The 14,114-nt window shown below is 36.7% G+C and overlaps 1 protein-coding gene across 3 annotated transcripts in view; it reads right to left on the bottom strand.

The window, feature by feature from the left end:
* POLA1 (DNA polymerase alpha 1, catalytic subunit) overlaps positions 1-14,114 on the bottom strand; it is a 198,450-nt gene that overhangs the window by 116,613 nt on the left and 67,723 nt on the right. For all 3 annotated transcript variants that reach the window (XM_084306326.1, XM_084306327.1, XM_084306328.1), the window contains 6 exons: positions 13,340-13,372; positions 11,615-11,707; positions 9,584-9,789; positions 8,161-8,293; positions 6,118-6,249; positions 2,508-2,682 (listed from right to left, as the gene is read on the bottom strand). In XM_084306326.1, coding sequence (XP_084162452.1) covers positions 2,508-2,682; positions 6,118-6,249; positions 8,161-8,293; positions 9,584-9,789; positions 11,615-11,707; positions 13,340-13,372 — 772 coding nt within the window. The remainder of the gene's footprint in view (positions 1-2,507; positions 2,683-6,117; positions 6,250-8,160; positions 8,294-9,583; positions 9,790-11,614; positions 11,708-13,339; positions 13,373-14,114) is intronic.

The following is a 14,114-nucleotide window of genomic DNA, read 5'->3' as shown; positions in this document are numbered from 1 at the left end:
AAGCAGAGCTCAATTTTATCTACTTGGACTAACACGGTGATATATCAATTAAATATTCACATTATAAGGAGATCCTGTTAAAAAGCTGAGACCTTTTTGCTACAATCATTCTCCCTATACAGACCCTTCCACAACATAACACGATAAATCAGATCAGACAGAGAAGAACACACAATGAGAATGCATAAAAAAGTTCCAGCCCACAGATATGACAGCTAGGTATCCCTCCAGAACAGTAGCTTTCTTCTTCAAAATAGAAAAATATGCTCTTTTGCAAAAAGATAAGGAAAACAAGAATTTGGCTGTGTAACATTATGAATACACTATACAAAAAAAGCCCAACCTAAGAAAGAACAATAACACATTTGCTGCTAAGCTGGGCTCTAATATCTTGTACACTTGAAATCATTTTCATTTCCTCTGAAACAAACACACTTGACTATCCTTACAGTACTGATAAAAAAGCTCTGCGATAACTTCAACTTGCAACAATTTATGTACAACTCTGATTAAGTGCTGTATATAAACACATAAGTAGAAAGACAGTTTTGAAAAAGTCTAGACTTGAATCCCAAACTCAATTTAAGCACTGCCAAGTAAACAAAGATGAAGATAACAATGGTAATATATGACGTATTATGATATAATTATGGCACCATAATTATAACATATAGAGATAACATAATATTTCCATATATTATCTTTTTATTATTCTTTTATTTTTTTAAATCTCCATCTTGATGCCATCAAGTGGCATACAGCTCTTAAAACCTGGGCACTTAATTTAGGTGCCTGAAGGGAGATAGTCTTATAAATTTAACTTGTTGTGAATAAAGAAAACCTCTGAATTTGAGCCTAACTTTACAGGACCAACAACCTTTGCTCCACAAATACTAGTTTTTTTTTTTTTGTTTGTTTGTTTTTTTGTTTGTTTGTTTTTTTTTTACTTCAATAAAGTGCAAGCCTGCCTCATATTTTAAAATTTTAAACCTAAGTAAAATCCTTTTCAGTTTGGCCACATAGTCCACTCTGACATCAAGGGAAAGTTGTATACTGAGGCCCTACCACATAAACAGCATGATTTGTGTGTGCAAAGTAGGACTGACACCTCCTCAAAGGACCAGAGCAGCTGGGGATACACAGCAACACCCAATGCCTCCAAGATGCACTCCCACAGCCAAACAACCACGTCTGTGCTCATTGTGCTCACACTCCCAAAGTTGTTTGATTTTATGGACAACTTAGAAATGGAAATGGAAAAGGTGCACATTATATAGACTGTCCTGGGATATTAAGGTGTTTTAGGATGAAGCTACAGAGGTGCCTTGTCCCAGGTGAACAGTCCTGACAACGCATCGCCTGCTGGTTTTAAGTGGCCAGTTCTTGGACCTTGGCCATCTCCTGAATACATAAACACTGAGGACCAACTCCTCTTTGGTTCACAACTTCAGAATGCTTGAAGCCATCTCTGCAGGTCTGAACTTCCTACAGACATGGTATCAAATAGGAGATGATTAAACTCACACAGGACAAACGCTCAAAGATTTCGTGTGATAGAGGACAGTCTTGTCAAGAACTCATCGACCAGCAAGATTAACAGTTTTTTCCACATCCTAGAGTTAAGAGTTTCAAAAACCAAGTGAGGTGTGGGCTATACAGATCACAAAATTTCTGTTTATCTAGGAGACCAAGCCTATTAGTGAATCATTTTTAGGGAGGAAACAATACAGAAAAGATTACACACAAATCATTATATTTTCAGAAGAAGATGCTTGTAAGAATGCTTTATTTTTTTTTAACACCCGTACTTCCTTCTAGAGATGGAGAAGGCAATCAGAATTGGGCAGAAAAATATCTAATTACTTTAACATCCTCTTAAAAGGAAAACCAGCTCTAACAAGGGCAATTCCCTGTTGCTCCTTGGAATAAAAACTTGTGATTCTGTGGGTCACTAGCGTTATGCACATTTTTATAGCACTTTTTTTTGGCTGCTTGCCTGCCCCATATGGAGAAATGAAGACTGTTAGTCAGGTTTTGTGTTTCTGTTACCCAGTAGGTCAGTTCTAGCAAAAAAAAACAATTCTACACTTACAGAATACTAAAAAAATTGTATCCTTTCGTTATAATTACAACTGGTTTCTCTAAAGAGTGCTAGAGAGCGCATGCTCCAGAACTACTTCTGTAGCTTAGGAAAATCTCAGAGACGTGCAATAGTACTGTCACCAAACACTTGCAGTACTGTCACATGAACAAGAGATTTTTGCAACTCTGAACAGGATTATGAGATCATGTTCATGTTAATGAGCACCTCCTGAAAAATGTTATTCTGCAGTAGGCATACAAGTCATATCTACAATCCAAACTGCTTTCTATAGACTACCTAAAACATGCTTATCATTCACTGCACAAAGACTGATTTTTCAGAAGCATTTCTGTTATGAAACATGCATTTAAACTTCTCACTTTCTCTTGTAATTCTTTAAATAAACTGAATTTAGAATACTTACCTAACCACGTTGCAATAAGAACAGAGTCAATTCCCTCTATAGGCTCACATATTCTAGCAACTACTGGATGTATTTGCTGTGACAAGTAGTATTGAGTATCAACAGTAAGATTGTCTTGCTTTTGCAACTGTTCTGGAGCATATGCTCGCTGACTGGCACTGAGATTTGATCCATCCTAAGACAGGAGACAGAAATAAAAAGGTATGAAAAAAGTAATATCCACATTTAATCTATACAAAGGATTATGCTTCAAATATTATTTATTATTTTAATACAAAATTGTTACACAATCGCTCTTTTGGTTGATTTATTATGCATCCAATACAAATCCAACAGTAGTAAAAAAAAAATACACTGCTGATGCTGGCATCAACTAGCAAGTTCAAGAATGTAAATCCAGCTTGTATTATTGCAGCCTACACGTGCAAATCAGTAAGAGTAGACAGAGTAAACAGTCCCATCTGTCAATTCTGAAATGCACAATGAAAACACATTGTAACCATCAGCCCAGTTAAAAATATGCAGAGGGCATGCATTTTGGATTCACTTTGTACTAAACTAGCATTATCATTTTGCACAACAAGCAAATTCCAAGTCCTGGAAACTATATCTCTTTTGCTATGAAATTTATATGCTTTGATTCTATAAAAAAAACAAACAGAATGAATGGTCAGAGAATGGACCACCATTTATTGGCATGAAAATAAATGACAAGAGGCAATAGTATCCGATTGAAAGAGTAAAAAATACTGAAAGAAACACAAAAGAGAAACGCCACTCAGAGGCTTAGACCATACATTAAATTCTTCTCCAACTCAAAACAGAAAGATGAGGGAAAAATAAATAGATTTGGGAAGGTAATTAAATTGTAAACAGTGTTTGCTGAGGAATTAAGTATCAACTCTAAAAAGATTGTACTCTTCAGTAGAATGCAACTTATTACCAGTCCACAGCTACACTAGGAAACTATATTTCTAATGTGTGTCAAAATCCTACAGCAGAACTTACAGTAGGATTTTATCAAGTATTCAGGAATAGAAGTAAACCTTGAAGGGGTGGGGGAAGGAGACCAGAATGTATTTTTTGCTAAGTATACAGTCCTCTTGCCTTTCTCACAGCTAAATAAAAGTTAGCATTAACATGACACCTTTCTTTTGCAGATAAGGCAAGATACCGGCTTCTATAGGGTCAGCAACCATGGACTGAAAATCCATCACTAAAAAAGACAGACTGCAAGCCATTGGTCCCTCCTACTCCTTTCAGACAACTCAGTATTCAGAACAAAATTAATTTAGGACTATTCAGCTCATCCAGCTGCTTTGCTAAAATAATTGTAATGCAATTCCTTCAGCTCTCTTCTTTCAACAAGTACATTCTTCTCTTGCATTGTGTCATTGCTCAGCCGTACCCAGGGCCCAGCTCTCCTAAGTCTTGGCAGCTTCTTCATACCAGGATAAGAACTCTCAATTAAGTAAAAAACAATATGTTTCAGTTTTTAAAGATAAAGGAGATGAAATAGGGATACGTTGTAGCGTTCACAAGCCCATCAGTTTTGCATAAGAGATCCCTTGGCTCATTTAATCCAACTCAGTTTTTATATTTTTAAGCAAATCCAAACTAGAGTATGTATTCATGAAATAACAATATCCAAGTCACTCACATCAGTACCTAGCTACTAAGAGGTCCACGTTTCATAAACACATTTAAACACCTGAAAGACAATGATACCAAGCATCCAAAAATCAAGCAGTGGAGTTTTTAAAACATCCATGACTCTGGAGCACCCCTCTGCTGTGTAACAGCAGGTAACGTGCTGGCATACATTCCACACGTGTCACCTACATTTTTTAATGTTTCCTTAGCACACACAGTAGACAGCGCTGCCTAAGGAAGGACACTAATTACTTCCAGTCTTCAGCAGCAGAACTTAGCCTGCCTCCTTTTAAATGGGCACAGACACAGCAAAGTATTTTCAGGCCAAGTTACTTCAGAAGGAAGCACTAATAAATATTAAGTAGATGGTCAAACACATGGTAAGATGACTAAGAACAGTGTACTGCTATTAAATTAAACTAAAAGGCCTACTGGATTTTATTGTAACAACTGTATTTCCCAGGAGAAGCAGGATTTACCAGCAGTCAGAGAAGATGACAAGGAAAGAAAGCTGACTCACTCAAGCTTCATTTAGTAGAAAGCAGCCTCAAGAAATTCCACAACGCTTCCCCTACAGAACTCCATCAGGTGAACTTACCAGTAGAGGGAAAGAAACTATGCCTGTTTTATGAGCTGAAAAACACTAATGACAATAAAGAACTTCCAACTAAAAAGCAAATCCGAAATGTTCTCCAACTAGTTCTACAGAACTCCAAGCAAGCTTTCATCAACAGAGGGCAGGAACTTTCTTACGAGTTTTATACCTGTGGAGGTTTTATTTTTCTCCAGTTCATGCTCAAGATCAGAGTAACAAGAATGCTGTGGAGAAACGGCTGGAAAGGCACAGTGATGTCAACGATAATGAGAGGGGAATGGGTTAAAAGCTTCCATGCTTCTCGTAGAAGGGTGCCGTAATCCCTTCCCACTAGCATGTGGAAAGGAGCGTGGCACATTCCTCCCACTGCACCGCACACCCAAACACACTTAGGCCATGTTCCTAAGGGCATTTTTGAACTCCTTCCAGCAGCTTAGCTTCAGAGTAAAGGAATGCGACTCAATGTCAGACTTGGGCTCTTCAAAGAATCACAGTACATGCAACGCAGTATATACATGTATTTGGGAGTTTCTTGTAGTATTTTGGGGATTGGAAGGAGCTGGTGATTCAGTTTCCAAAATCTTCACAGAAGAAAAAAGCTAAGGTTATCATGTTGAATCAGCAAAGTGAATGACTGGTATGGGGTTGTAGACAAAAATAATTCCCATATGCATGAACAGAATAATTTAATGCAATTTGTAAAGTGGAATTAAATGTATATTTGACACTGATACACTATCACATTTAGATAGTGCATCTCCCTGCCCCAAAAGAAAGCCCCACAAAAATAGTCAACAGCCCAGAAAAAAGGAAAGTAAAACAACAAACAACCGCTTCACTGTTCTGGCTGTCACAAAGATGATGTCATCTTAGGAAGTTGTAAAACCATTTACAGGATAAACACCTGAAAACAGAAAGCTCCTCAAATTCCCTGGTCTAACCCACAGTAATTGAATCTGGCACCGCATCTATGAACTGGAAGGACACAGGCTGAGACTGGAACAACAATATTTAACTGCCACCACCAAAGAGTTTTGCAAAAATGACAGGTTCTTCGCCACCAGAACTTTTTTCTCCTTAAAACAAAGGTTGGATGCATTCTTTAAAATTAATTAGTAATAATTAAATACTAACAAAAATTTGGGGAAATTTTAAGCCATTATATGGAAATGACCAGATGAGCTGAACCGATCATGTCCGTTTTTCCTGACCCTATAAAACCAAATTTATCATACAGAACTGTTTTAAACTACAATCTCACTGCAAACAAGCAAACATCAAAACATTTTTCCAGGAGTTGGTTTTCATTGTCATCTCTCAAAACAGTATCTAGCATTCAGCTATCAATAAAGACATTTTTACCTGACAAATGATATATGACACCGTATCTCCTGCCTTCACCTTTCGGCCTCCTTGAGAGTTTATCCACATGGCAACATGCACATGTGGTAAGCTTTTTTTGTCAGGATAATCCTGTGGATCTTTTGTCAAGGCCTAAAAGATCAAAGGAGAAAACAGAGACATAACTGTGAGAAAAGTATTTTACCTCAGTGATGGACAACTCACAACTTTAAGAGACAAGACTACATGGTAGCCATCTTCATCTACCTACTATCCACTTGTACATTTGCAACATGAAAAAAGACAGACATAATAGAGATATAATGCAATCGGTTTCAATTTGAACTAATTGAAGTTGAAAACATTACACAAAATAGAAAAACAGAGCCAGACATTTCACCCTTAGCCGTGCAGCAGTTCAGGTCATAAAGCAGATCTGATTATCAAGCAGGTAAGTGTATTTTAACAAGCTCTGTATCAAATGACTGCATTTAAACATTTTCATGCATCTCGTACTACTGAGATTTAACTCAGTAAGCTGTATATAAACTGTATTGCTATATTTAAATATTTACCCTTATCCTAATTCTTAAAAACAACTTACACATTCGACTAAATAGGGAAATACATAAATTATCTCCAAAGTAGTAAAACAGGAAAATTCTGCATTTACAAGTGAAAACTATTCCGTAGGTATTATTGGGACACTAAGTACTGTGACAATATTTGCAGTAAGAAGAGTGTAAGAAATGGATGACAAAATTTTTACATAAACCATAAAAAACACTGTTTTCTCTAACAGTCTGATGACAACCTGAACGCATTTCTTAACTGATTTATTAACACAGTCTTACAGAACAGATGACCAGCTGGCAAAAGAAAGACACTCTGGATGAAGTAAATTTGGGATATCTGTTTCACAGAACCATGAGAGGAGAATATAATACCCAATTTATTAATCAAACACCCCTGGCAAGTGGGAGAATTTTGAAGACCAAAATATAAGTTTCACTGAGGATTCATAAAAATAAACCAAAAACATACTTTTTGCTAAAAATCCTGTAGATAAAGCAGAGTATTTCGCTTCTTGCTGTAGTAAAGTCTTGAATAAGATCTCTAAGCGAATATTAGTTTCCTTCTACGGAGCTTTAAAAGGAAACAAACTGACAACACTATGCTTTTATATGGGTTTTCTATAAAACAGAACACTTGGTTCTTTTCATTGTTCTCTTCGGTTTAAGTATTTTCAACCAGAAATACAAAATAATGATTTGGGAGAAAACTTTTGAAAGCACAGCCTTTCCCATAATTGTCAAAGTCCAGAATCAGCGGACAGGAGAGCAGGATGGGACATGAGACAGCTATTATTCTGAGAAAGCAAGACCAGCTTACAGCTCAACAAAGTGTTTTTACTTTGATTGTAGGATCTCTACAGTATGTTCTATGCTATTCGGTATCTCACAATGCAGGATACCAATCCTAGGAATTTTCAGAACAGAAATTATTCTGTAATTCTGTTCTCTCATTGGGAGTATGTAGTCAAGCTTTTGCATACAACAATAAACACTGTGCTGACAGCCAAGACGAAACATCAGTGAAAAAGAGCAGTATAAATGCAATAAAAATAAATAAAACTACTGTTTAAAATAGAGAGGGTTTCTAAATATATATAAAAAACACACAATAAGCAGCTAAGGAGAACAAACACACAGGAAAAAACAAATTGTCAGACAGCAGCAGACTTCAGATTGCTTGAAAAGATGCCCCCCATAGGAAACAACAATTAATATGCATGCACAAGTTTTTATTTTGTGGTAAATAAGTTTAATTTGTTATACAAGAGGTCCACATAGTAACTATGTAGTAAAAGAAGTCTATGCCCTTTGCACATACAGACAGGTTGGAGAGGAGCTCTAAGGCCAAGTCCAACCGTCAACTTAGCACTGCAAAGCCTACCACTAAACCATTTCACAGCACCATAAGGATTAAAAAGATCTTTATCAGGAGTCAGTAGCAGGAACAGTAAAGCTTCCTGAGACACAAAAGAGCTGAAACTTCATTTACCTTGTTTATTTCATACTGATTTACTGGGATCCGGCCATTCATCACGTTTTCTCCAATTTCTATAAGCCGCCTTTGAATGTTTTCCACAATTATGTCTCGGGGCTGATCAGAAAGAATCTGACCAATTACATAGCTGCAAAAACAGTTCAGAAATCAAGAAAAGCTTAAAACACGCAAAACCATTACAGCAAACACATTCCTCCCTTCCCATGGGTTACCTCTACAAGTTAAGGAAACTGAGGATGAAGTCTGATCCAAAATTTATAGCAATTTGCCTGTATATATATTTTCTGTTGTGTTTTATTTTATTTATTCATTTATTTTACTAAGCAAATTATTGTAAATAGTTCTAATGTGAAACGGTGGTCTGGAATTGCTGAGTCCAACTAGATTCCATTTTCTGTTCCATTTTGCTTTGCCATTTATTATTGTAAAGCAGGTATCTGAAATGGGGGAACCGAGGAGAAGAGAGAAGAGAACACACAAAGTTAAAGCAAGCAAAGTCTTGCCTATTTCTGTAAAATGTGGTTGGGAAGATCTGCCAGCTGCAGAAGAGTTAGTCACTAAAGAACACTCTCAAACATTTGTATAGCTTTAATTACTAATACATTCCTAACTTGGAAAATTTTGCTTCTATTATGATGCGTCTTTTCTTAGAAAATGCAAGTCTTAAGAACAGTAAGCAAGTGTGTGGTGTATTTTTACAAATGTAAAAAAGTACTCATTTTTAGATGCATTTGGACCACAATTTAAGTTTTCAAGAGGCAGCATGCAACGTAAGTTGAGTCAGTCCCTTGATGACCATCTCTCCATCCACTCCAGGGTGTTTTTTCCTACATTGTTGAAAGTATTATCTCCACTAAAGTTGAGCATAAAAATGTCCTGTGCAATAATTCATAAATCATCAATCCACTATCCATCATAATGTAGTATCAGAAAAGCTTTGTTTGAAAAATGGAAGACAAACAATCCTATGGAAAGCTATCTTCTCTCTTGCACACTTTGGACTGCTTTCTTAGAGGATGCTGAGACAGTCAACTACCAATTTCTTTTGCCATCTTTGAAAAAAAAAAAATAAATCTGAACCTATGACTGCAAACACTAGTAGCACCTTCCATTTTCACAAGATTGCAGCTGTGGTTGTCATACTACATATAAAAATTGCAACAAATCAAATCCACTGCTTCCACAGAAGCTGTAAAGACAGTGGAGCTAATGACACCTGGACTTGTAAAATCATGATCTGTAACAAGTGCCAGAATGTAATGTTTACCACCTCCTACACCAATCAGTTGAGATACCCCAACTCTGATGTTTGCTACCGATCTACACAGGCCAGGAAACAGCCACGTGTTATCAAATGTTTATGAAGCATGTACTGTTTAGAACAGCAACAATGACAATGCCACAAAAAGAAACTCACTTTCCAGTTTCTTTTGCAAGATCACACCAATCTCTTCGGACTATATCCAACCCTTTCAGTTCTTGTTTAGTTACATATTTCCCATCCCCTGTTGGTTCCACAGTAAGAGCAGCGTATTTCTTCTTCTTTAACAACAGCAAGGACTTGAAGACTCCATCAATATCGATCTCCAACAATTTATACAGCTTGTTCACTTCATTTTTGATCTGCAAATGCACCAACATTAAAACCAAATGCAACACTAACTGTGGACAAATTTAACTTTCACAGAATTAAGGTTAAAACAATTAACATTATGCACCATGTGTTTGCGGACACATTTTAAAGACTCAGCAGAATCATTAATCGTGAAATAAGCTGCACAGTAATCACTACTATTAAAGTTAAGGTTCCCCCACTGGTTTCCTAAGGATTTACAGCTTGGTATATCTACCTCCCTAACAAAATTAAGCAGAGCAGAGAAGCAGGGTACTGAATGTGACCTTGCAGATAACAGAATTAGGCCCTTCTCATTATGGCAACTACTTCACCTAGAATCTCAAATCAATTACACAAGGGGTTTCAGGGTAGGAACAGATAAAAGATGGTCCCTTGGAATATAAAACCTCCTTTATAAAAAAGGTACTTTGCAATTCTTGACAGCACAAACTTAAAAAGGCACTCCCCCTTCCCTGGGACAGGTGGGAGCACTATGGCTGCATCCCAGAGCTCCATGTGTATACCTCTGGGAAAGACACACACGCAAACTGCAAGCGTTTATTGACACCCTTCCCCACAACATGCCTACTTTCTTTAGTCTGATTTCTCTGAGAGGAAAAGGTGTAATTCTTCTACACTTTTCTACTAATTTGCAAACGTTAATTAAAGCAGGTCATGCTCCTTTAAAACAAGTGATCTGAGATAAAGAAGTCAATGGGATAAAAAAAGCCAAACATTTGACTCTAAAAAGAATCATGCAGGCTCAAAAACCTACCAATTCTCCAAGTAAACATGAAGCAAAGCCAGAAGTATTTAACCTATTATGACAATTCCGTCACAGATTTAAAAAATTATTATTGAAAATATTATTATTAAAGAAAATAGAGATAAAAACATGCAGATGAAGTTTAATTAACTTTCTTAAAGTAACTTTCTTACACACTAGAAATGTAAATACACCTGAAATTATGAGTTCATATGACAAACCAAAAGCAAATACAAAATATAAAAAAACCAGAAAGATTTCTTTCTTCCACGCCAACAATCTTGCTACACATACTTAAAACTCAGAGTGTCGCTGGTCTCACATTTACAAGACTTTCATAGAATATTGGACTACAAATAAATAATGTGTTTTGTTTTGTTTTGTTTTTGTTGGGGGGGAGGGGGCGGAGAGGGCTTCCATAGCCCTCATTTTACTTTCATTGCAATTTCTACCTCTCAAAAACAGATTCTCACAACTTTTCCTTAAAATTTTCTTACTTTTCTTCAACAATTTTAGACAGCTGTAAAGATTGCATATTGTCAATTGCCAATTTTAAATCAAACAGATCTCTTCCATACTCAGTACAACCTGTAAATTAATACTTAAATTTACCACTGGAAATCTGATGGCACATAGAGTGTAATACATACTATATAACTAAAAAAAAAATGAAACTGATTGATGTATCTCATGTCAAAACACAAATCATTAAAATCAAAATTATTTTTGCATTGTAATTGTAAAGTACAGTTCCTCCAAATTAGTTCCGTACCAGCTTACCAGATATGCAGATAGTCTCCTGATAATTTAAATTGGTAAAAATGCTCACTATAGAACAACACTTTTCATTTTAATTAGATCAGTATAAAAATGCACAGAGCAGCTACACCTAAAGATAGGGCACTCTGAGCTTTCATTACCACACAGCTTTCAAAAGTGGTCAAGTTCTCCCTCCTCCTGTCCTAAACTCTTCTTCTGCTGTGGGGGTCTCTCTCAATACCTTTGGCTCTATTCACAGTGAAAACACAGGCATGCAGGAAAGCTTTAAAAAGAATAAAATTCCTTACCTTGTTCCCCAGCTTGAAGACTTCATCCAGATTGGTACTATTGGTATTTATCATAATGGAATCCGTGTCTCCATAAATCACTTCGAGGTTCATCTAAATGAAACAAATCACTTTGAAAAACAAAACGCCTCCATCATTTGAAAGTCCCACCTCATTTTCAAGACTCCAAGAGATCACTGTCCATATCGCTTAAATTATAAAAATCATCACTTAAATTATAAAAAGCAAAAAAATGTAATTTTTTTACTGAGAAGTCTGTAAATCTCATTAAGACATATTTGAATTCAAAGAGAAAAATGAAACAAACCCCTGCTATGCTAAAAACAAATCACCATTCAATTGCATACATAATAAGTAGTTAAAATTTTACTATACAAGTGTTAGAAAAATAAGTCAGTGAACACTTCTAGTCCTGAGAAACAATGGGAACTCCAATCACCAATAAGTTTGGCCTGCCAGGACAAACGAAGTTCACTTAGATTCAGAAAGACGAGCGGACAAGTTCATGCTATTCAGATGAGGCATTTACTTAGCCAAGGTACCTGAAGGATAATACCACAGTCAGGTTGTATCCCACCTCATTTGTGCTCATCACAATACTACTGCAGAAAAGTCACTTTGGAGTAAAAAACAAAACCAAAACAAACAAAAAACACCAAATAGTGCTTAGATGCTTAATAAATCTACTCTAAGTACTGGCTAATGGGTACAGAAATTGACAACACCACAGACAATACTGTCCAGATTAGGCTGTTCTTTCAATTTTTTTTTTTCTTCCAAATTTTGCATGTGGCTTAATATTTCTGTCTTCCTACTCTCAACTTTTTTCTTCTGCTATAATCCAGTTACTGGCGTTGGTCCTCCCCTGGCCAGCAGATCTTTAGAGAGCAAGCTTCTCCTTTTGGATAAGAATCTAGCTACTATGACCCATACATTTTTATCCTCAGGGTGAGCTACTGAATGGTTATTGCTGGATGGAGATGAATACCACCACCTACTTGATTCCTTCTCTCTGACAAACTTTGCCCTTCATATTATGTCTCACTCTGATCGTTGTTAACAATTCAAATGCCCTACTCTGGAAAAGACTGTGTTCAACCAGCAGAGTTTTTATCCATAACCAAGAGTGCCTGCCATAATACTTCGCGATAAGGGAGGAAACTCTGGACAAACTGAATCACATGAATAAGCTTGAGGTGTGTATGAAAGGCACGGCAAGGAGGAAGGTGAAAAGAAAATTTGTCACCACCAATAAATGTCACCAAAATATGGCCACATGCATCCAATAACATTAGCTTGAAAAGTGAGAACCTGATGTCTTCACTGGTGGAGAATCAATGCCGCTGTAAAAACTACAGCACGGCTATGTCCATATGAAACTCCATACAGTCAGAAAAACACCCTGTGACAGAGCTTAAAGGATGCCAGAAAATAAACCGTAATAAAACACTAGAACACATAATGTAACAGGTCTGTGAGTAAACTCTAATTAGCACTGTTGCTAATTTGCTTGAAACAGTTGCACATAGGCTTCAAGCAGGGACTAGATCATATCTGTGCTAGGAAAAGAAAAAAGCTATAATCCATTAGGAAGGATTACATTTGTAAACCAGGCATCCTAAGATGTGATTTCAGGTCTATTTGGGTTACAGTTCTCCTAGAATAAAAAATTTCACCAGGTGTGCTCTTTAAGGGTAGTTGTTTAATGAAAATGCTCAGCATTACCTTTTGCACCATCTCCTTGGTATGCATCAAAATCTGAAATGAAAAAAATAATCAAAGATTAGCGTATGATATAATTACAAGCTAACGCACGCAAACACATCCATTAGGTTGCTAATTCCAAATGCTCTCACCTTTCAAAACAAAGCAAACCACCTCTCTCCTGGCAACACACAGTCGCCTTGATACTCCTATTACATGACTAAATTCTCATCTGACCTCGTATTAATGCTATTATTAACTCCCCTAAAACAAGATTAAAACAAATCTCAAAATTGCATGTGCGCACACACATTCTACACTAGGAAAAAAATAAAAAGAACACTGAATCAAATGCTCAAATAAAATCTCACCAGGAAATGCCAGAACGAAGGTTCTTTCAGTAATTTAGGTCAGTGATCTTCTGCCTTATCTCTTGATGTCATTGAGACTTTTATCCAAAAAAACAAACAAACAAACAAAAAAAACACCAACAAAGTCCTGTCTTATTCAGTACAGCCTGGATGGTGCTTGCTTATCAAGAATCTACTCAAAAGGTTGATCACTCTTCCAGTGATTTCAGAACGAATCATTAAGAAGCAAAGTCCTTGAGGAAACCAGAAATGGGACGGGGAGTTGGGGCAGAGATAGGGCACTGATGTTGAATCAGTGGGCACACCTGTGTGTAACCAGGTTTGTTCCTCAGCCACAAGTGCATTCCAAGGTCCCTGAATCCTCTGAATAGAAATTCTTTGAACTTCATCAATAGCTATAAAGACCTCACACAAGTAGGGTACTG

This window comes from Netta rufina (assembly GCF_964035555.1).
Source record: "Netta rufina genome assembly, chromosome: 1".
NCBI classification, from domain to species: Eukaryota; Metazoa; Chordata; class Aves; order Anseriformes; family Anatidae; genus Netta; species Netta rufina.
Note: the sequence above shows the minus strand (reverse complement) of the source record. Positions and strands in the feature narration are given on the sequence as shown.